Source organism: Silurus aristotelis (assembly GCF_946808225.1).
Source record: "Silurus aristotelis genome assembly, chromosome: 24".
Lineage (NCBI taxonomy): Eukaryota > Metazoa > Chordata > Actinopteri > Siluriformes > Siluridae > Silurus > Silurus aristotelis.
The window spans coordinates 14,496,793-14,521,129 of record NC_139597.1 but is presented as its reverse complement, the minus strand read 5'-3'; the positions used below and the strand labels follow the sequence as shown (position 1 = coordinate 14,521,129).

The window sequence follows — 24,337 nt, the reverse complement described above, 5'->3', positions numbered from 1 at the left end:
GAGCTGCAGTTTTGGAGATGCTCTGACCCAGTCATCTAGACATCACAATTTGGCCTTTGTGAAACTCACCCAAAAATCTTTACGCTTGCCCCTTTTTCCTGATTCTAACACGTCATCATTGAGGACAAAATGTTCGCTTGCAGCCTAATGTATTCCACCCACTAACAGGTGCCATGATGAAGAGATAATCAGTGTTATTCACTTCACCGGTCATAATGTCAATGTTTTGCCAGATCGGTATGTATTCTGTACATATGGCTAGATATTGATTTCTTGAAATAGTATATAAATTGCATATTTTATACTTTTAATATTTGATCATTTCTAACCTTTGCTTCTTTGCATACCATTGTAACCAAATTTATTCATGAGTCGAGAAAAAAAGAGCAAAACAAACTCCATAACATTCCGAAAAGGTCTTCACTCTTTTATGATCAATGAGTGATTTACAGCATCGTTCAACATTTCTTTCGGTTTTAGTGGGATGTCACAGGATATTGGTTATATTTCAGTGTCCTGGTCATATGATCATACTTGCTTTTAAACTTACAAACCACATCCTTGTAAAACAAGGATGCTTTCTGTTTCATCATCATCATCATCAAAATAATAATAATAATAATAATAATAATAGAACACATAATTAGCTCATTTTTGAGTGCATCACAATGTTGTATTAAAACTAGATTTTACTATTAGGTCAAAAAAATCTTTACACATTCTATGTACATGTACTCTGTACAATTTTAAGGGAAGCATCGGGTCATACAGCAAAGTAGAAAATGTCCATAAGAAAAGTCTTGCTTTTGCATAGATTTTGCATGAAACATTTCCATACAGTATCCAGTGTTTTGTTTTAGTGGTTTGTTTGTTTGGTCATATTTTTTTCTTTTTTTTACAAAGTGGTATAAGATAAGGAACACTGTACCAATCTGTACTGTTCCCCTTAAAAAAAAAAAAAAAAAAAAAAAAAAAAAAAAAAAGAACAAGAAAAAAGAACAAGAATAAAGAAAGAAAAACTAACAAAACAAAAAAATTAACATGAGAGAGAGCACCTGCTCTTCAGGCCAAAATAAATATTTCAAAGATATTTTTTATACATTGATCCTTCAAATCTAATTACACTTATAAATATATCATTTGGTCTCAAATGAGAAAAACGGAGACAGGTATAAGTGGCTTATCACAGTTCTGGAACAGGAACATCAGGTGTTTCTCAATGTGTTTGTTCTTGTGTACTGCTCTAAGTCATGTTCCATTGCCAAAGCTCAGTTCTTCTACTGAAGTACAGTTAAAACAGCTGGGTGCTTCCCAGATTTCAGTGACTCATCGATATACGTTTGACTAATACGAATAAACTGAAAGCTGTTTATGTCTTTGAAATACAGTGATGACAGACGGAATGAGGACGAGTCTCAGGTTAGCAAAATTAACTAGTCAGCATTAAAATCCTGTGCTGGCATCAGGGCGTTTTTTTTTACATGTGCTTATGTAAGGTGGCTGCTGCACTTTGTGTGCATTCTTTAAAAAAAAAAAATAAAAAGTAGAAACAGGAATGTGGTGCAATTGCAATTCGATTTGATTAATGAATTCCTGGTCTATTCAACCCCTGGCGTTGTCACTGTTTATTTTGTTGTTGTTTGGAAATTGGTTAATGGCTGGTGAGGCATGCTTCGTCTCTAAAAGCCTAGTGGACACAACGTGTAATCCTACACAGGTAAAAAAACTAAAAAGTACGCATAAGCAATAGGATGTGCCCGTTAAGGCTTGCATTACTGTCACATTCACTCAAGGGGTGTAAATCTGAGATTTGCACAAAATACAATATGATACAAAAAAAATCGCTGTCTTCTATGAGTCGACTCAGCAGCGTCTGATCAATGTGACCACAATGATGATGATAATTCACCTTTATAGCGCTTTCAATCATTTTCATATCGGTTTAAACACGTTTCATTATTTTTACACATCAGCTGTCTCAAATTTTCCTGCAATATTTGGTAATAAATTATAATAAATATTGAAAAGATCAGTGATTTGAGATGTATCATTTCTTATTAATAAGAGTTCGCATATAGGATCCTTAATTCATTTTAGTTGTTAGCACTTTCTCTTATATTATCTGATACACCCGATCCTAGTGCAGTACATGCAGCCATTCGTCACGTAGTTGTCAAGTATCCAAACTTAGCAATCGTTTAATTGCTCCTAAGTGCTCAGGGAGCCAAAAGTTATTTAATCCAAAGGCAAGTATCAGTAACGCAAACATGTCGAACTGATTGTAGTTGGTGAGATATACAGTAAGTCTTTCATTTTTGGTATTGAGAAACACCCTGTATTGTGGGCCTGCTATTTGTAATCGAAATGATCTGTCAAAAAAAAATTGCCTCAGAAGAACATCAGAACCCCCGATTTCCATAATGTCTATATTTGTTCAGCGTCCCCCTGTCATTCATTTCATCCTTTTCTGATGAACTTGTGGACCTTCTTCAGCGGAAGTTTAACTGCAGAAGTTCTTCAGGAAAGCGTTGTGCTTTCAGAATTGCAGCGTATAGTCAGTTGTGTCGTTTTTTTTTGTTGTTCTGACGGTGTGAGATCCCCTGAGCAGTGTGCACCAAGCGTATTTATCCACTGAGAGAAAACAGATGTTAGCTTAATTAGCATACTGGGAGTAGAAGGCCACTTTAACACGCTCGATCTGGTGACAGAGTTTGATAGCAGGGCCGAGTTTTAGGTCCATACACTCCTGAACAGTGGGGAGGGTCAGCAACAACAGGGCTTGACCATCAATGTCCTGCAGAGAAAGAGAGAGAGGGGTAGAGAGAGAGAGAAAAACGAGTTTTCACTGTTATGCAGCTCACAAATGAGGGCAATTCCTGGCCTGCTTTAAATATTTGGTTAATCTGATCTAATTCTGCTTGATTACTTCAAGTCTGTGTGTGTGTGTGTGTGTGTGTGTGTGTGTGTGTGTGTTTTACCTGCTCCTGGAAAATCTTGGCTAGAGAGGCACAGTCTGTGGACATGATGAAGTCGACCACATCTGACACGCTCCACTCGAGAGGATTCCTCTCTAAAACCAAGCAGCTTTCTTCTTCTTGTGTATTTGGCGTCTAGACACACAGACATACACTATTGTAATTATATGTACAAAAGGAAATCACTTTAATACATTCATTGATCACACAGTCAGAGAGCTTATTTGTCACTGCTGGTTAGCTTGTGCCTCAGCGAGTACCACATACAATATTATTCTATATTAGTCTATTCCTTCTGTCCAAGTAAACCTCATTTATCAAAGTTTCATGGAAGTTGTGTGTATATATGTGTCATATGTATAATAGTATAATAAATGCCAATCATCAATTATATTCACTGCACAGCTGATGTATGTTTAGTGACAGCCTCCATAGAAACTCCATAAAAAGCATGCAGCTCAAAATGGCAAAATGCTGAATAAAAGGTAAAAGAGTACCTCCTTAATGTTGTGTGTGTGTTTCCTAAATCTTGCTGGATGTCAGCTACTAATTTGATCATGCACCATTTCCTATGTCTTGTCTTGCTCATGTTAAGATTATTATATATGATTTTTTCCAAGCATTAATATAAAATGGAGTTTTAGAAATGTTTTATACAATTAACATGGCAAAGTAATCTGAGTTGATCTGCGTGAAACACACACACACACACACACACACACACACACACACACACACACACACACACACACACACACACACACACACACACACACACACACACACACACACACACACACACAAGGGGCATTTAAGTCAAACCGAGAGGTTTATATATGTGGTGACATGCAGGTGGTTGGTTTGAAAAAGGCAGATGTAAAGGACAGAGTGATATGGAGACGGAAAAATATAATCCGTTGAGATCTCGATGAATATCACATTTTTCTTGTCTCAGTGCTCCAGGGTTAGTCTTATCAGACTGATAAACTGATAAACCTTGAGTACACATAGCGACTGGCTCACCTCTGTGTTTGTGTGCTTGGCTGTCTGGTTGTGTGTGTAAGAGAGCGAGCGCGTGGATCTGCGCAGTAACGGGCGCTCTGTAGAAGCCCCCGGCCCAGGCAGAGTGAGAGACCTGCAGGGTCGGCCTCGTCGCGTAGAGAAGCGCACAGGAGCCTCTTCGCGCAGCTCCAAGCTCGAGCTTTCCCCGCTGTACGACTCCTCATCTTCCTCTTCATCGAAATCATCGAAATCATCGCTGTCCTGTTAGAAAGAAAGGGCAACGATGTATTTTTTTTCTGAGATTAATCATTACTGAATCATTACTATGTCAGGCCACAAGCAGCAGGCAAATGTCACGTCTAGCTAAAAAAGACACGACAAAATGACTTAATGGGCAGATTAACATACATTAATCTCAAAGCATTACATTTGTTAAAGCATTAGGATGTTTCCTTTTTGGGTCTGTAAACGTGTGCAAATATTCTCTCGGCTGGTGGAATCATAAAATGACAAGCTCTCTTAATTCAAAACATATTAGAAACCTGACTTGAATGAGAATAAGCAAAACCTTTAAACCCTTAAACTCTATAAGGATCAAAATAGACCCATTTTGAATGTTTTTTTAAATTGTCACAATATTAATGTAACTAAGGTTCTGGGTTGGAGGTTTAGGCTCCAGTACCGGCAAGCTGTGAAACTTGGGCCCATGAGCAAGGCCCTTAACCCTCTTTACTCCAGGGGTCCTTGCGCTCTGACCCCAGCTTCATAACAAGAAACAATTTTACTGTGCTGTAATGTACATGTGACAAGTAAAAGTCTTCCCTTCTATCTTTTTATCAGATTCTTTTTGTTAAGTGAAGGCGACACTGAAATAACCTTTCAAACTGCTGCATAATTTCACCCACAGCATAAATAATACGTTAAAACCTTTTTTTTTAAGGTGATGATGTTCAAACATTGTCATTTTCAGCGATGGGCAGCAACCAAGTAAATATAATTTTTACGTTACTGCATTTAAGTCGTTTTTTCACCTATTGTACTTCACGCGTGTATTTCCATTTGGGGAGAGTTTATTCTTACTACACAAGTCAAAGTCAAATATCCTACTTTTTACTCAAACAAATTTAGCAAAATCAGTGGTTCCTTTTAATTTACGAGTGGATAAAAACGTAACTGGTAATCTTTCTACTCTCTTATATGTTTTGATTCATTGAGGTTTGCTCATTTCTGGTAAATAAACTGAAAAAGGAATAGTGTTTTTGCCAAATGGCTGTTCAAGCATTAAACTCAACTTATTTATATTATCTGCAAAATGGTTTAAATGGATTAAGATCGCTCTTCTAAATGAACATGAAAATGATATTGCAATTAAATGACAACTGAAATAGCTCGGTTTTAATTGCTCGTCCCATTTGCTCGGTCTCTTGCTGCATTTTAACCTGAGCTCCTACAATCTGAAGGAGCATGGAAAGAGCTTTTGCTGCTCCTCGTCTATCAGTGCGGTTAATACCAATCAGTTGGGTATCAGAGCAATGTATTTTAAATGTATTCTAACGCAGTGACCTGGGAAAATGTAGTGAACAGAATGCAGGGGGTTTCATGTGCATGTATATGTGACCTGTGCTGACTCCATGGCGTGGTATCCTGTAACAGAAGAGCGGCGTTTCTTTTGAACAAAGACGGATTTGCGCTTCTTTCTGCGGCGGGCCGGTTTTGCCATGTCGCCCTCTGGAGTGCATTCTCCCACGCTGGGACGGCCCACTTTTCTCTTCTTTCCATAGTAATGTGCTTCAAAAACACAGACATTTTACCAAACCAATTAGAAAGTACATCCACTGCAAAACTGCGTCATTCTTAATTAAAATGTAAAACCATCTTATTATACATCTCTCTCTCTCTCTCTCTCTCTCTCTCTCTCTCTCTCTCTCTCTCTTCATTTTCCTAATCAAACTTTGTCTCTGCTTTCAATCCCCCTGTTTCTCAGATTTATTTTTCTTATTCCACATTTCTACAGCGCGAAGAAGTCAGTGGGCCCGAACAAAGACAAATCTCAGGATAATCCTCAAACCCCTAACAAGAAGGAAAGTATCCAAGTGCACAGCATGTTAGAGCTTCATGAAGACGACACTGAAATAACATTTCGAACTGCTGCATAATTACACGGTGTTATTTAGAAGTTAATAATAGAACCCCAGCAACTACAGAAATAAAATGTTAGCATGCATCAACATGTATTTAATTACTCCAAGTTGGCGGGTCATTAGTTACTAGATTAGCAAGATTAATAAACTGCTAACCGACAAATGCACATGCATTTTTACCCGTCTTCATTAAAATAAACACTGGGAAGACCTGATAAACAATGCTATAATACAATCCAAATTTAGATAGTATTATTATCGTAATATATTATAAGATAATATAATAATATAGACAGAATAGTATTACAATAGTAATAGGATATTTCAGCTGTTTTTTTTTTTTATCCCAAAATGCTTTTTTTTTTTTTTTTTTTTAAACGCTGTATTTCAAAGTACATTAAAGACTCAATGGATTGATAATAAATGCACACGATATAATACCTCAATCTCTTGAAATTGGAGGTCGAGGAAACGGAATTTCATCAAACCACAGTGCGGTTTATTGCTTGATTCTGATTGGTCATGAAATTATATCATTAATTTCCTATATCAGCAGCTCTGACAGTAATTCCAGTTACAAGGCTTAAATTTATTTGTTAGTTTAAACGGCTCTGTATAGCTGGTGCTCATATAAACTGATCTTTACCACAGCATGACTGACTTCTCGAACCTGATTGATAAGAGGGTGTGTAATATGTATGTATGTATAAGAGCATGACTCAGACAGTTACAGGCTGTAACATGAATGTTCATTTTTTATTAATGCACTCATGCATATGCTATAGTTTCTTTAAGAGCTGATCATATGTACAGGCTGTTATAGTGGATTATTCAATAATTCAAGATCATTAATAGATAAAAAAAAAAAGCATGTTTAACAAATAAAAAATATAATTGTTGATGTGGTGGTGTTTTTTTTTTTTTTTTTTTTTTTTTAGGAGATTGACGGAAGGAGAGAGAAAAAAAAGATAGAGGGAAAACTGCTGAGGAAATATATATTACATAAGTGATTACAAGAAGGAACTTGTCTCGGTCCTAAGTCCTAATCTAAGTATAAACCTGTACAAAGCACCATGTCTCCTAAAAAAAAACCATTGTAGTTTAGTAAGGAAAGGAATAACACTCCATACCACACAGTTCTACAGAAAATAATCTATTTTGTTTGGTAACAGTATCACAACAGCCTGGTATGAGTTATTTTTGTATAACTGCATGGTAATGTTTATTATGAGAAGACATTATGCAGATTGTAAGGAGTCTCCAGTGTCAACAGTTTTAAAGGAAAAGGCAAATTTAAAGGCATGAAGTTTAGGACAGAGATTTTCCTAAGTGAATGAATGCTCTTATTAACTTAAAGAAAGATATAAATAAAGTGTAAATGGTGCATAGCTGTCAATATAAATAATAACCGGAACTAACTTGCTCCATAACTTACCAGATCTACATATATATATATATATATATATATATATAAAAGATAGGAATGTTAGAAATAGTTTTTCTATAGCAGTATGCCTTTAAATCTTTCATTCCTCATAAAGGAATACATTGAGGTATTGTGTATTATTTGATAGGAAATGAAAACACATTATAACATGCATATAGTTCATATGTTTTTAATCTCTGTCCGTGAATGTCCTTACTTTCTCCCTCTCCTCTATATCTCTCTGTATTTGTCTCTTTCTTAATATATCTGTCTCCATATCTCTCTCTCCACAAAGATATCTCCTGTCTTTCCTCTTCAACTCTTAATATACATCTGCTTCTCAAAATAGATTTGTCCCTTCTCCCCCCTTCCTGTCTCTTCGGGTTAACACGAAGACACTTACTGTACTTGGTCTTGGTGTGTATGGAGCAGTTCTCTGGACACTTGTCTGACACGAGTGTGGGGCCGAACAGGTTCGGACAGCACTGCAGTCTCACACACACTCTGCGACAGAAATCGGCCACCTGCTCAGCCAAACACACGATGCTTACACTTGCACGATAACTCTTTCCTTTATACCTGCAGGAACACAAAAAAAGCCACAAATCCACTGTCTGTGTGTCCTCCAACCCATCTGTGTGTGTGTGTGTGTGTGTGTGTATGTGTGTGTTTAGGGGGTGTGGGGTCCTGCTTGAGAAAATTTTGCATTGTGAATTTCAAGTCTATTAAATATGTGTGAGTATGCAAATTGGCTCTCTGGTTATGCAAATGACTCTGTTCATTAGGAATACTGGGTTTATACTCCCAAATTTATTACACACAGGAACCTATTGTCATGCATGAATAAATAAATTTGCTGTGTATTGAGTGCAATCCTGTGGCAGATCGGTATTGTGCGATTTGATAAGGCCAATGAAATGCGTAGTCCTTAACACACTCGAGCAATATTTCAAACCCAACCACGTTTTACTGCATTCTAAATATTGAAATTAGAAACACACAAAAATTGCTGAAAACATATGCAGCGAACATTGTGCAATACCGCTACTTTACAACGGGACTTTCTTTACTGCTTAAAACTTTGAGAAAAGCAGGTGAAATGGAAACATTCTGTACAGTAAGATGTGTGCATGTGCGTTATCAGATTTCCACCAAACTGTATGGGTGTTAAGGATACAATTAAACAACGCAGTGCGAGCGTGCCACTTCAGCTAGCTACAACTTTTATACTTCGGGGCTGTCAGTTTGCTTGTTACTGATGTTAAAATTTTACTTTGCCTTGAGCAGTTAAAATGCAGCTCAATTAGTTTAAGGTCAGGTGACTCTCTTGGGCGTTGCATGATATTTCACTTGTTTGCGTGAAAAAAGTTGCGTTGCTTTTAGTTTTATGCATTTTTAAGTGAATTTTTAAGAATTAGAAGAAGAAGCTTGCAAGGAAGCTGTAGTTGTATAGTGGTGAATGCTGCGGGTGGTTCAATAAAAAAAAAGAAGAATATTAGGAACTAACTTGCTCTATAACCTGATCTATGAATGGAAATTAATGTCCAAATGTCAATCATTAATGAAATAAAAAATAATTTTTTTTTTTTTTAAAAATATATGTGGTATATGATAAATCATAATTAATGTTGGTTTTACAGTAGTATATCTTAAAATCTTGAATTTTTCATGAAGGTATACACACAATAAATATAAAAAATTATATATATATATATAAAAAATAAAAGCTAAATAAAAAAAACCCTTATTATCTCTGGTTCAAAATCTCCTGGCGGGTGCTCACAAAAGTGTTTGCTTCATAAGATAAAAAGTTTGTGTAAACCACCACATTTGTTTTATGTGGTCCTCAATGCCTTTTGTCATGTATTCTTTCTTTTGTATGTACCAAATAGTTGATTTGACCACATCAATAGTTTTTTGGTTATCTTTGTGATGCTTAAAGCCTAATGATGACTTCCTTTACTAACAATGACATCATTTGGACTTTATATCGAAAGCAAATTCCAACCGATTCCTAATGCAAATGCAACACGTGAAAGCAACTTTTATCTGTTTACTTGTAAGTGAAATAATGAAGGACTAACACGCACCTAGCCAAGGAAAGGCTGAGTATTTACATATTTTAGCTGTAATCATCACATCCTCAAATTATAGGTAGAAGTTTGCATTTTACTGATTATTTGATTTGAACTAAAATATACTGACTCCTCAAATAACAGTAACCTTGTAGATATTTATTTATGGACCTTGTTGTATGTCTTGTATGTGTGTGTGTGTGTGTGTGTGTGTGTGTGTGTGTGTGTGTGTGTGTGTGTGTGTGTGTGTGTATCCGCACTTGGCTTTGAGGGTTTCCTCCAGACAGTTCCACTGTGGATCTCCAACCAACTGTAGCTCTCTGAGAACACGGCTAGGCTTATATGCTGAGTTTATTAACATCGTCAAAACCTGCAAAACATGCGCACACACACACACACACACACACACACACACACACACACGCACACACACGCACACGCACACACACGCACACGCACACACACGCACACACACACAGCTGACGTTTTAACATATCTTTATCTCTTTATCGCTTTTTCCTCTCTCTGCCAGTTTCATGCTCTGTCAGACTTCCTCTCTCATTTCTCACACACTGATCTCACACACACACCATGCCAGGGACTGCCACTGTACCTCCTTAAGGACGAATGTGCATTTGCCAGGCCCCACAGCTTGTGGTAACTCGGCGATTCTTCCCTTGTTGAGGTACGGCCCGGAAAAACAGCGATGATTCACAAAGATCTGAGAGCAGCAGTACTTTCCATTTACAGAAACTGTGGTAAAGAAATCACAAACACATACACACATTGCAATTGAGCTGGATCTTATAGAGAACTTGAAAAAAATGACTTTTGACTGAACAATAGCTCAGTAATCAATAATCTTAGAGAACAAATAAAAGGGGAAAAAAAAAAATAAATGTAGGGTTATCTCAAAGGGTGATATAAAAAAAAAAGAATGGCTGCTCGGGGCCACACGCTGACTGTGCATCAGCTGCAATTATAGCAAGAGGCTGCATGCGAAACAGATTTAGAGATAAAACTCTGCAGTCAGAAAATATAAAATATAATGGAGAGCTACTTCTCTTTCCTTAGATATTTATTGAAGTTGATAATTGTAGTTTTTACACACTGAAAAACGAATGTTATTTAAGAGTGTTGTTAAAATGAAAAGAAGCATGTGACACTCAGCATAGAGAAATGATAAACGACAAGGAAGGTGTGCACATTTTAAATAAAGAGGGAAATATTTTTTGCATCTGGCGACAGGAAGTGGCATTTGTATATAAAAAATATAGCGAGACAGTGCTAAGTGCTAAATGCTGATCTCCTGTCTTCTGCTGAATATTTAAATATATTGTATTTAAACTATTTATTCTAATGTCCTATTCAGGGTTAAAACTATCGCTACAGAACTATAAAACTATCAATAAATATATAAACAAATTAGTTTCTCATTAAAACTCAGCATTGCATTAATAAAAGTTCAAATTATACTTTTGAGATCTGCAGATTTTTCCCATTTCAATTTATAAATAACCCAGCTTCTTTTATCGAATAAAAGAGTGTGTATTGGAATCTTTCTACCTTTTATCTGATCTAAATGGCGTGTGGTGTTAAACTTATTTGTATGCGCACACAACACACGAGCTACATTCCCTACACGAGCTGAACCCCGCAAGCGAAATATCGCCATGGGCCACACACACACACACACACACACACACACACACACCCCTGCAACAACAGTGTTCTTCGTGCAAAGCACATTTTTATTTGAAAAACTTCCTCAACTCGCATAGTTCAATGGAATCCGATATTCTTAAAATTGAACTCTTGTAGCTATGCTAAGACTGCAAAATGCAACCTTGACTGAGTGCTATTGTGTTTCGGTTATTCGAAAAACAGAGCTAAAATAGCATTTGTATATATATTAATCTCTATACGGCCTTTACCATTCACTTGAGTAAGAATTAAAAGAATTCCTGATCCAAATTCCAGCTATACTGTACATTTTTACGGGATTTGGCAACCGCCCTTATCCAGAGCTTATAGACTTATATACTGTCTCAGTCATACAACTGAGCAGTGGAGTTGAATTTAAACTCATGACCTTCTGCTCCAAAGACCAACCTCTAAGCTACCACCTCCCACAAGACAATGTATCACTTCAGTTCTTCATCAAGTATTCATCTCAAGACTGGACTACTAATGGCAACTCTGCCTCCGAAAGACATTCGACCTCTGCAACTGATCCAGAATGCGGCTGTAACGACTTGTTTTCAACTTTCCTAGATTCTCCCACACCGACCCACTGCTACGTTTCTTTCACTGGCTGCCAACATTAGATTTAAAACACTGATGCTCACCTTCAAAAGCTTCAAAATGGAACCCCCCCCCCCCCTTGTTCGTTAGTGTGTTTAAGTAAGTTTCTGACTACTTCCTAGTTTTACTAAATATCAAAGATATAACCAACGCTCTCTATTTAACTACATTTCTGATTCAATATATGTACTTTTTACTCCACTATATTTTAATTGACAATGACTGATTTATTCTGCAATTTGTTTAATTCTGAGGCTGCAGGTGTACAATTTGATTTGTATTTTAGGAAATAAACAGTATAATATCAACAGCTGTTGGCTTGTCACTAACATGTCTTGGTGTCGAGAACCAGTGCATCTTTGAGCCTACGTTCCACATACTATTTGAATCAGATTCTTTAAGAATTTTTCTTATGTAACGGAGTACGTTTTTGCATTATCTACACTTTTACTCAAGTGGGATTTAGGCCCTCTTTACACCTCTGCTTGAATGCTCCTACCATCTCTCAGGTACAACAAAGACATGATTCTAGACTCTCCTTTGTTCTTTTCCACTTCTACTTGATTCCCGAACAACCGAGTCACACAATGTTTAAAGACCTACCTCTTTAATGACTATTTCTTTATTAAAAAAACATTGATTACTAACTATTTTCTCTCCTAACAGAGTGTGATGGTAACTGATACATGGTTATTAATAGAGATGTCAAAGCAATTCGTAAAATCACTCCGGATATCAGGCATTTGCCAAATGCCATAAAATGTACATTGATCAGGCATAACATTATGACATTACATCATTATGACCAGTGAAGTGCATAACACTGTTTATTTCTTCATTAGGGCACCTGTTAGTGGGTGGGCTATTTTAGGCAGCAAGTAAACCTTTTGCCCCCAAAGTTGATTTGTTGAAAGCAGGAAAAATTGGCAAGAGTAAAAATTTGAGCGAATTTGAAATGGGCCAGATTGTGATGGCTAGACGACTGGGTCAGAGCATCTCCAAAACTGCAGCTCTTGTGGGTTGTTCCTGGTATGCAGTAGTCAGTATCTATCAAAAGTGCTCCAAAGAAGGAACAGTGATGAACCTTCGACAGGGTCGGTATCAGGCATAACGTTATGACCACCTGCTTTATATTGTGTTGGTCACCCTTACAGCATTAACTTCTTCAGCAATTTGAGCTACAGGAGTGTACAATAGTGTAACAAAATTTAATGTCTACTACAATAAATGAGGAACAACCTGGGTCCATGGGAACAGACTGGCAATGGTCGAGGGAGACATTTTCTTTGGGAGGAGGAGTCACTCTGCAACACAAACAACATTAACAATGAATGCATCATGAAATAATGTGTAGCTTATACATCTTATGCATCTAAAAAAAAAAAAAACGTACTGCTATGAAATATTTTATGGATACAGTTGTACATTTCTGGACAGCCAAATTCTGTGTTTTTTAGACTGAAAGCAGAACGCTCATGTCTCCTGATCTAAGCAGGTTTGGAAGGAGACCGTAGAGCAGACAGGAAATGAAACAGAACAGTGTTGAGACTGGGATGAATCTTACACGAGGACAGACGCACACGGAATTAACACGCTGATGTCTCAGCACCATTAATCTTGTATGGCTTAGCTGAAGGGTATGGAGCAGTGAGAGAGTTTGTAAAAAATGTTTGGATGTAAGTGTAAGCAGAGCAGAGACGGAACTTTCCAGGTAACTTACTGTTTCTCGGGCTGCACCACAGCGATCTTCTTCTGAGACTGGCCTAAAAAATAAACAAAAAAAAAAAAAACCCTTTACATACACACTAAAACAGAGGACTTGAAGGTGCAAAAAGTATTAACCCCCTCCCCATGAAATGTCAAAATGTGTTAAATGTCATTATATTCTGGTCTTTGTGTTGCATTTGTTCCCGTTTTTTAAGGAATTAATTAAACACCACAGGGAGTTTTTTTTTAAATAACCAACCTGTGCGCCAGAATTTTTGTCCTGGATTGTATTGATAGCGTCTCATACTTATGCAACTGAATTTTAGTGCTTTCATTTGGAAATATACTATATTGCCAAAGGTTTGTGGACACCTGGTCATAAGTATGGTATGTGCTCCTTTGCATTCCCCCCCATTTCCAAACCTATTTTACCGCAGCCAAAGACGTCCAATACAATTGTGTGCCTTCAGTTTTGAGGGAACAGTTTGGAGAAGAACCACATATGGCAAAAAAAGGTCAGGTGTCCTAAAACTTTTGTCCATATTGTGTATGTTTGCAAACTATCCACCTTCAATACACCTCAACAGTGTGTTAAGAGAGGTGTTTTTTTTTTGGTAAAAGAAGGTGCATTGTAGAAGTTTGAACACAGCAAGAAAGACAAGAGATCTAGAAAAATATGGATATGAGAGAGAGAGAGAGAGAGAGAGAGAGAAAGAGAGAGAGAGCGAGAGAGAGTGTGTGTGTGTGTGTATACTGTAGAATAGTAAATTTCCATGTCTAGCAGTGAGACAGGGTTAGAAGTGAGAAAGTCTAAGACACAGGGAGGAGTGGAGTCACATTTCATACTCACACACTGCTTTACGTAAAGGTGTAAGCGGATAGACGTTAGCTTCACACCAGCCCACAGGAAAGATGTCCATACTCTCAACATCCACTATACACTCAGCAAGGGGTTTGGTCAGGCCTGGTGTGAAAGAGAGATACAAAGCGTTGAAATATAAATACACTTTTCCCATATACTTTGTGTATTTACTAACGCCATGTGACAAGTGACACCAGTTATTAAACATGACAAAAAATATTTAAACATGTTATTGTTGCAGCTTCCTCAAATATATTTTTACTGTCAGAAGTCCAGTACTGAATAATAATTCCTTCCAGAAAGGATGCTGTTGGATTTGGTTAATGTGCTGTTTACCTTGTGAGAACTCTGAGACTTTGGAACCCCTTATTCTAGGCCTATTTTCTATACTGCTTATAATACAAAGGGTCTTAAGGAAGTCTGGAAATTATCCCAGAAAACTTGGGGCACAAGGCAGGGGACACTGAATGTGTGCCAAACAATAGCAGGGCACAATCATGCAAAAAACACACACGCGCACAATAGTGATGGGAAGAGCGGATCGTTTTAGTGACTTGGTTCTTTGAATCTCGTTCATCAAAATGAACAAACCTTTTTTTCGGAGTCATTTCGTTCATTTCGTTTCTTTGATCAGAAATAAAAGAAATTACTCCATTTTCAATAAGCAGATCCACGGAAACTGTAGTTCCAATAATTCATATATGTATAAATAACCGCATAGCATATATGGAAGTCACATGATAAAAGTGAACGACTCGGACTAAAAGAACCAAGAGGTAACCTGCTCAATTCTGTTTCCTGAACATAACCTATGTGGTTTTTTTCGACGCTTTTCTCACGTGCGCCCTTTGAGACCTCAAGTTCTTCTGGATCACATTGAAGACTCGTGGATAAACGACCCATCACTAACGCACACACACACACACACACACACACACACACACACACACACACACACACACACACACACACACACACACACACACACACACACACACACACCAAGTGGGTGACCGTTTTAAAATGCCAGACATCCTACAATAAATGTTTTTGGACTGGTGGGGAAAACAGTTTTTGGACTTGGGGGTGGAAACTGGAATACCCTGAGGAAACCCCCAGAGCAAATGAGAGAGGTGCAGAGGTGGGAGTCAAACTTCCAGCTATGTAGGTGCAAACATACGCTAACTAACTAACATACATTCAGTACAGTGCTACACAAAGCTGATTTCATTGTGCAGCCAAACAAACACACTAACCAGACCTGACATTGATATGTTACAGTGCTGAGGCTTATGTGAGATTCGCGCAAAACAAGAAGACAAAAACTGTCCCCCTGCCTGCTTTGTTGGAGACATGAAAGCCTCTTTTCTGAGTTCCAGGTTCTGTAATGGGACAAACCAGGGTTTGTGTGTGATATTTACAAACCAGAGGCCATTTTTAGAGCAGACACTTTCGTTTCACCTTGTTACTATAAAAACAGACCTTAACAGTTAACACCAAAGAGAAGGAAACGATACCCTTGCTCTCTTTCTCTCTCTCACACTGTTATGCACACAAACAAACACACAAACACCAGTCACTTACCTTCATATCTAAGCCAGAGGAGGCGACCTTTAACCTGAGTGATTCGTGAAACATTGATTTCACCCGGCTGAAGTGGGTTTACGGCTTCCAACCATGTATCCTTACAGAAGCCCCGACTCAGAGACGCCTACACACACACACACACACACACACACACACACACACGCGCGCACGCACACAAGCCATGCACATAAAGACGTCCACAAACACACATGAAGAGAGACAAGACAGGCTCGTTTAAAGGCTGCTCAATATTAATAACATGTGATCAATTAAACAGAAACATGTCCTGCAAATAAATGATGGGATTTATAGTAATTTCAAAAACTGAAGAAATTGGTAAATTATTTACAATTGGAAAACAAAACAATAAGCCTACTGTACACATTCACAACAGAACCACGCACAACATTGCCGAAACTGTTTCCAGGAAAAGCAATACTGGAAATATGACCAGGCATGAAAAGCGTAAATAACAACTGTGTTCAAAACAAGAACTGAAAGTGAAAAAAAATCTTAGACCGAGGTGTGTGTAGGAGATGCTGTGCATTGTGAGAGGTGCCATATGGTGAGGAAGAGTGTATAAAAGGTACACAGAGATACACTCTGGACAAATACTGACAGTAAAAGGGGAAATCCTCTAGTTACAACAAAAATGCCCGAGCATCTTTATATAATCAGGAAAAAAAAACAATTACACACACCACTATTTTACTAACATGTCCTGCTCTCAGAGGAACATCATATTCTATTAATAACTAATAAAGTGTGTAGAGCAAAATATGAGCTAAAGTCAGTAACTGCCAATATATGACTTATAACAACTCTATATAAACAAATTCATAAAAATGTTACAAAATATTAAAGTTATTCCTCAAAAGGAAATAAACAAAAATAAAGAAATATAATAATAATAATAATAATAATAATAATAATAATAATAAAATATATAAAAAAAAAAGTAGCAGAATCTGGAAGTACTGAAAATAGGTTAAGGGTGCATAGTGCAAATGAAAGCATGCATGTGTGTGTGCATGTGTGTGTGTGCGTGTGTGTGCGTGTGTGTGTGCGTGTGTGTGTGCGTGTGTGTGTGGTGAGCATCAAAGTGTGTTCTTACACTGGGGAAACAGGCATCTGGGGCAGCCTCTGTACCTGTGTGCTTCAGATAATCTGCCCAATCAAAGTCCTGAGACTGAAAACCTGAGAGCAAGGAAGCGAAAGAGAGAGAGAGAGAGAGAGAGAGAGAGAGAGAGAGAGAGAAAGAGAGAGAGAGAGAGAGAGAGAAAGAGAGAGAGAGAGAGAGAGAGAGAGAGAGAGAGAGAGAGAGAGAGAGAGAGAGAGAGAGAGAGAGAGAGAGAGAGAAGAGAGAGAGAGAGAGAAGAGAGAGAGAGAGAGAGAGAGAGAGAGAGAGAGAGAGAGAGAAAGAGAGGACAGAAAATGCAGCAAGAGATAAAGGGCAAAAGAGAGAGCGAGAAAGAGGTTAGGGTAAATTAGAGACATACAAAATTCAAATTTAAATAAAGAATATTTGATGGAACCTTATTGAAATATTAAAAAAAAAAATGATTATGCAAAGTGGTAACATGACCACAATGTGGAACGAAGCAGGTGTGCATTATTTTTTCAAATAATTCCATTGTTAATTATTTTGTTCTGCTTTTTTTTTCTTTTTTTTTTTCTTTTTTTTTTTTTTTACTTTTTTACTTCAACACATTCGTCAGGGAATTTCTTATGCATTCCATCTCAGACCAAAACATCCTGAGACATTGATATGCAGTTGCTAGAGAGACTAAAAGAGCATGTCTGATTGCAGTAATAAGACAGAAAAGCCTGTAAAAGTTTAAATAATATATACAGTGTGTGTGTGTATATATATATATATATACACACTACTGCCAATATTATTATATAATATTCATATTAATATATAATATTCCTTATATTAATAATTAAACATATATATATATATATATATATATATATATATATGATGTTATATATAATATAATTATACATACATACATACATATATACATACATATACTAAATGTACCCTAAGATAATACTTTTCAAGTTTTTAATACTCAACATCAACATTGGCATGAAAAATATGGATCCTTATCAATAAGCAAATGTATCTTTATTATTAGTAAATAATTAAAGGTAATTATGGTGTTTTAAATGACGTAAATAATCAGGACACCAAACGGAACTTTGCTATGTTTTCACACGGACGGTTTTAATTGCCGGATGTGTATATTGGCAGAATTTGGTGTTGATTTGAGAATAAAAGTTTAGTGATTAAAATAAATTGCTAAAAAATTCATTTTGGGTGGAGTTACTTTCTTTTTTTAGATCTGAGTAAAAAAGGACGTCAGAAATAAATGTGTTGCGTACAAGGTTCTTTTATATGACTTTTTAACAGCTTGATCTCTGCAAAGCCGCTTCGAGACAATGTCAATTGCTAAAAGCGCTCTACAAATAAAAAAAAGAATTTAATTAAATCGACATTTCACTGTAACTGAAAAACACTTGCATACCTCAAAACTGCACAACTCTCATCAACCAATCAAAATCGAGTATTAAACAGTGGTATAATCTGCAGAAAAATGGCTGTACTGTCTCACCCCTAGGCCTCTGCAGACCAACACCGTTTTTCAAGCACCACTGGATTGGCAGGATGCCTGGAGAATCGGCGTGGCACAGCACTGAGCAGGGCGGGGCTTCACCGCTTAGGTCATCCACGGTGATCTGGAAGTAGTACTCATTATACACCTACAGGATAAAAATAAATAAAAAGACAGAACGATTAGGTGTTGGTTATTTTGTCACAACAAGTCTGACTACTATGTGAATGATCATATTTCACTTAAAGGCGAAGGATCAACTGTACGGCGTTTGAATAATAGCTAGAGGGTGTGACTCATGTTCATTTGCTTTGGGCAAGCATTTTTCGATAAAATGTGGGTAAAAAAAGTTGATAGGTACTAGCATGGTAATAGTGATCCCACATCTAGTCGCACAAAGCGTAAAAGGAAGGGAAAAAAAAGGAGGAATTGCAGGATCTTCTCTGATATAATATTCGGTTGTAATAGTTTAAAAGTATAGATTATTATTCGAATGAACTTTGTGAATTTCACAGTAATTCTGTGTGTGTATAGTTTGTATATATTGTATGTGTGTAATATAGACAGGGACATCGGAATATGACTCACTTTAGTGACAGACACAGGGCAGATGTGGAAAGGTTCTTGCGGTGACACCATTTCTAGCTTCATCCCCGTTTTGAACGAGTGTTTCCGCAAATCGGCGTGATCCTGTAACAAACACACACACACACACACACACATGCGCATCAACTCGGTCCGTTCTAATGCTGGTATGTATTTCTTGTCATTCCTTTAATTCTTCCATCTCCCACCACCTGACCACTAACAGCTCATCATCTCATCATTATGTTCAAATGTTGCTAATTACGTGTTCGGTATATACAGTATCCTGTGCACTTAACCCTATTAGTCATTAATGTTACTTTGCTTCACTGACTCATTTCCATGGCTTTGTTTATCTCGCTGTCTTTCTACCATTTAGCCCACAGTCATTTCATCGACAATCTTATCCGAGACTAACAAAACATGAGGAAAGAGCTCTGTAAAGAGTTAGATGGCTAAATGACTTGAGACCAATGCAGGTAGGTGTAAAAAAAAAAAAAAAAAAAAAAAAAAAAAAAAAAAAAAGAGAGAGAGAGGGCTGAAAGTGTCATTTGACGTGAAGGAAACTCAATCCACAACAGGATTTTTTTTTATGCAAAAAATGTTCACCAATAGGAAGAGATTCATGATGCTTGGAGTTGCAGATTCTGAATTATTTAAATGCATGAGCATTTCCATCTACAGTGCCTGGAGGAAGTTTCAAAACACCAAGTCTTTTTTGATTTTTGAGACTCGCGCATGCTCCTTTTGTTTCTATGCAACAAAAAAGCCAAAGGCAAAAACAAACAAGAATCCAAGACTAGAAAAAGGTTCAATAGACGAAGTCCGAAATTCGAATTTTCTTTTTATTCGACAACTTCTATAAGGTGGAGAACAGGAGAGAAGATATTAGCAGACTGCCTCAAACCCAACAGTCAAACATGGAGGTAGAAGCATAATAGTTTGGGGAATTTTTGGAGCAGGGAACATTGGAGACTGAATCAACACGGCTTCAATACCATGCAGTTCAATCTAGACTGTAGCTCGTTGAAACCAACTTCACCATGCAACTTTACCTGAAACATATGTCCAAGCTCTGTAGAGAGCAAACAGTCAGCTGGAGTGTTATTTGTCATGGAACCAGTTTCTAAATCCTATTGAATTGCTCTGGGATAAACTGGATTATCCAAGAGGCCAAAAAGAAATATCCAACTAGTGAAGAACACCTTTGAAAAGTTTTCTAAAAGGCATGGCAAAGTATTTCAGCTGAATGTTTGGAGAAACAAAGTGCCCAGATACCAAGAATGTGTAAAGCTGTTATTCATGCCAAGGGAGGAGTTTTAAATAAAAATAAACATCAAAATCTTTATACATTTTAATTACCGTAATTTCCGGACTATTAAGCGCACCCAAATATAAGCCGCACCCACTGAATTTTACAAAGATTTTTATTTTGAACATAAATAAGCCGTACCTGTCTATAAGCCGCAGGTTCCTACACTGAAACGAATGAACTTTACACAGGCTTTGTTGAAAGACAGTGTCTGTTACACGGCTTGTATCTAAACAGTAGCCTACCAAGAAAGTCATTGTTCACTGTCTTTCTCCTTCCTTTCACAACAATTTCTCTCGGGAGTTTATCTTTTGGCATCGTCGTGCGTTTAAAAATCACCATCGGTGAAGCTTTTCTCCTGATGCTGTGCAGCTCAGAACACAGGTGAAGTGTGTTTTTATGCCCGGTTGTTTTCAGCGTGACAAATTATTCGCTTTTCCTGTAGACAGCCTGAGTGAGCGGCAGGTCAAACGTCAGAGGAACCTCATCCATATTTATGATGTGGTGCGGCCCGATTCAGTGGGAGCGCAATTTAATATAAAGAGTTTCATTGGTTCACCTGAACCCGTTCAACAATTTCATTGGTCTAATGTTATGGGGCTCAGTTTTTTGCTTGAATCTTGTGAAACCGGGAAAAACCCAGGAAAAGTCCATAAAGTAGCCGCTTGGTTGTTTAAGCCGCGGGGTTCAAAATGTGGGAAAAAAGTAGCGGCTAATAGTCCGGAAAATACGCTACCTAGTTTGTAGCATATGAACAAAAGGAACCTGCATGTGTTTCGCAAAAACCATTAAAGACTAGATGTTTCCAAACCTCTGACAGGCTCTGTACAGTTGCCTTACACTGTATGTAAAGGATTTGTGCTTGTGTAGAGGAAGTGTTAGTCTGGGCAGGTCAGTGTGTTCAGCTTTTTTTAAATGGTGTTTAAATGTTTATGTTTAAAGTTGGACATTACTTCTTTAAAGTCATTATATATCAGTGTAGCAGTTTGCCATACATCCAGAATACACATCTTTTCTTCTCATCCTTTAATGTTCTAAACATTATCATTTACTGGGGGAAATAATTTCTGGTACATGTTCTTTATCCAGGCTGAGATCAATTCCCCTCCTACGTCTGCCTCGGAAAGTTATTTTGATATCCATCTTACCGCTCCTCCAACCTCAAAATTATTTTAAATAGATCTGTAACATGAGCTGTGTTTTCTTGATGGACTGCTTTATTGCACAAGGAGCGCAAACGCTCAAACAAGTGTGTAGAACATGACTTAAATAGTGACCTCTTAAAGCTCAATATCAATCAGATAGGCCTCAATCGTTTTAATGCGTTCTGTATATACGTTGTAAACGTAATCGTAAAAGAACATTCAAGCGGCAAGATCTTGTGTTGTGGGAAATAGATTTAAAACGCAGGCACTAAGGACGTTCAAGTCAAACCGGGACTTTTGATTTTTACAGGTATGTAAATGGAGCATAGCGTGGTAGTACAGTCAAGAGACCGCTAATCAAGATGGCAGACAACGGTGTTAATGCGTGCATGGAACAGCGTGTGGTGAGTTTCTTCTGAACGAAGGTGTAAAGCCCATAGAACCCTACAGAAGACTTCAAGCACAGCACGGTGATGAGATGCCCAGCCGCAGACATTTAAAGGAGTAAACATGTCAAAGATGGCCATCGGTGATGATCCTGACTGTTGTGGTTCCCTGATGATGAAGTGAAGAAGGCTGTCCTAAGATGGTTCAGACGTACTGACATCTTTCGATGCCGAATCTTTCCAGGTGTTAGTTAAATGCTGGGATAAGTGTATAAATGTAGCAGGGGAGTATGTTGAAAAATAAACGCTGTTTCCAATTTGAATTTTTTCTTTCCAATTTTTTTACTTCAACAGGGCTTGCTTTTGAATAACGACTGGATTGTGGACTGTGTATCTTTTCATAAAACCCGCTTCATATTGAAGCCTTTGTAACAATCCGGTTCCTATACGTAAAGCATTTTTTGCATTATTTTACATTAATAAAATCCCTATTCAAAGTTTACGATTCCTAGAATAACAAATCGAATACAAAAATGCCCATTAGTCCATTTAGCTACACACGGAGCACTGTGTTGCCCCACGGACGGTTATTATTGACGCACCAAACGCTAAACTCCGGAGCGCTCTGGACAGGTGAACACAGGAGGCGCCGCAGAATGAAAAATGGAGGAACGGGGAGAAAACGGCGAGGGGCGAGGAGAAGATTAAGGCAAAAGACAAGAAAATGACAGACTGTTTCCAAAGTTTGGGATCATTTCAAACTAAAACAAAGAAAACACCATACAGTGTTTTAGAATTTTTTATTATTATTATTTTTATTTTATTTTTCTATTTTAATTATGAGATATATATATATATATATATATATATATATATATATATATATATATATATATATATATATATATATAATCATTTTAAGACACCGCTTGATTGTCGCTTGTCTATTTAGAATCGCTAATTAATAAACAGTGCTTCTGGTTGCTATCCAGTTACTCGATTAATCGGTAGAAAGCTCGACTACTAAAATAATCGGCAGCTGCAGCCCAATATGAATAATGTCTTTTAAATAATAATTCTGATTCAACATTCTGAAAGGAATTTCAGCCCCATCACTTATATGCCCACACACATGCTCCATTACCTTAAAGACCTCGAGAGGCAGAGGTTTCTCCATGGCTGTTGACACGGCCTTCTCTAAAGCATCGCTCCACTCCGTAGAACTCCTCAGATCACGCACTTCTGCAGAGGAAAAGAGAAAAGCATTATACATCAGCGCTATACTGTTGTATATAATGTTTTTCTTTTTATTGTCATACCTCATTATATTTTGTATTTCGCACATCCAAAAACATTTGCACAATTTTTTTAACTACCGCTTAATCATGATCTAATATACATTTCACTGCAAGCTGTATTCTGTATATAACTATGTATACATTGATTCTTCTACCAAACTCTCTGTTCTTTTACATCTCTACATAACCATGTGTCCATCTATCTTTTTTTTTTTTGTTCCATTCCCCTCCATTGACATTATAATGTGTACCACAGAGTTGTTAAATTCCTAAATCAGATTATTTTTCCGGTTCGAAACGGCTCAGATTGTAGTGCTTGATCGTTTCTATAGTAACGGTTTACTCACAGAGACTTCACATTATCTGGTAAACACTGACATAATCTAAAAATTATCAACAGATATCATTTTTAAAGGAGTCTCAGGAGACTCATTAGTATGACTTTGCACTTTCCAAGATTCTCACAAGCCTTTTAAGAGGTAAGGGAAGAAAAAAATAGACTGGTGAGGGGACTGTTTGTAGCAATTGTAACCAATGACAGCAAGCAAATTTACCATTAAAAAATATCATTTTTTTCTATAATGGTATAATTGTCATTATAAAAGATTTTGGCTAAATGAAAAAAAAAAAAAAAAAACATTGCTAGCGCAAACAAATTCTTGCTGTATGCAAAACACAAAACACTTCCGGACATTCCTGTTGTAGGAGAAGAATCAATTAGCATCGTCATTGGATCACTGTAGCAGCCGAAAGAAAAGGGTGATATCTTATATTTCACACGTTTGGTGTAGATATTTTGGTCACAGTTCCAGAGAGGATGATAAAGATCTGTTTTTTAGAAAAACAAGAGAATGACTCACACGCCCACATCCTACCAAACCAACCCACCCACCCACAGTGCGCGCGCA

General features: G+C 37.3%; 1 protein-coding gene across 4 annotated transcripts in view; it reads right to left on the bottom strand.

Annotated features, from left to right (window-relative positions):
- Positions 1 to 406: 406 nt before the first annotated feature.
- The window catches only part of sfmbt2 (Scm like with four mbt domains 2), a 75,117-nt gene continuing 51,186 nt past the window's right edge, over positions 407 to 24,337 (bottom strand). For all 4 annotated transcript variants that reach the window (XM_083528352.1, XM_083528353.1, XM_083528351.1 and 1 more), the window contains 15 exons: positions 23,276 to 23,373; positions 19,292 to 19,393; positions 18,704 to 18,851; positions 17,194 to 17,276; positions 16,077 to 16,203; positions 14,481 to 14,594; positions 13,644 to 13,686; positions 13,163 to 13,227; positions 10,233 to 10,372; positions 9,880 to 9,989; positions 7,948 to 8,123; positions 5,596 to 5,765; positions 3,999 to 4,238; positions 2,979 to 3,110; positions 407 to 2,794 (listed from right to left, as the gene is read on the bottom strand). In XM_083528352.1, coding sequence (XP_083384478.1) covers positions 2,654 to 2,794; positions 2,979 to 3,110; positions 3,999 to 4,238; positions 5,596 to 5,765; positions 7,948 to 8,123; positions 9,880 to 9,989; positions 10,233 to 10,372; positions 13,163 to 13,227; positions 13,644 to 13,686; positions 14,481 to 14,594; positions 16,077 to 16,203; positions 17,194 to 17,276; positions 18,704 to 18,851; positions 19,292 to 19,393; positions 23,276 to 23,373 — 1,889 coding nt within the window. In that variant the 3' untranslated portion in view covers positions 407 to 2,653. The remainder of the gene's footprint in view (positions 2,795 to 2,978; positions 3,111 to 3,998; positions 4,239 to 5,595; positions 5,766 to 7,947; positions 8,124 to 9,879; positions 9,990 to 10,232; positions 10,373 to 13,162; positions 13,228 to 13,643; positions 13,687 to 14,480; positions 14,595 to 16,076; positions 16,204 to 17,193; positions 17,277 to 18,703; positions 18,852 to 19,291; positions 19,394 to 23,275; positions 23,374 to 24,337) is intronic.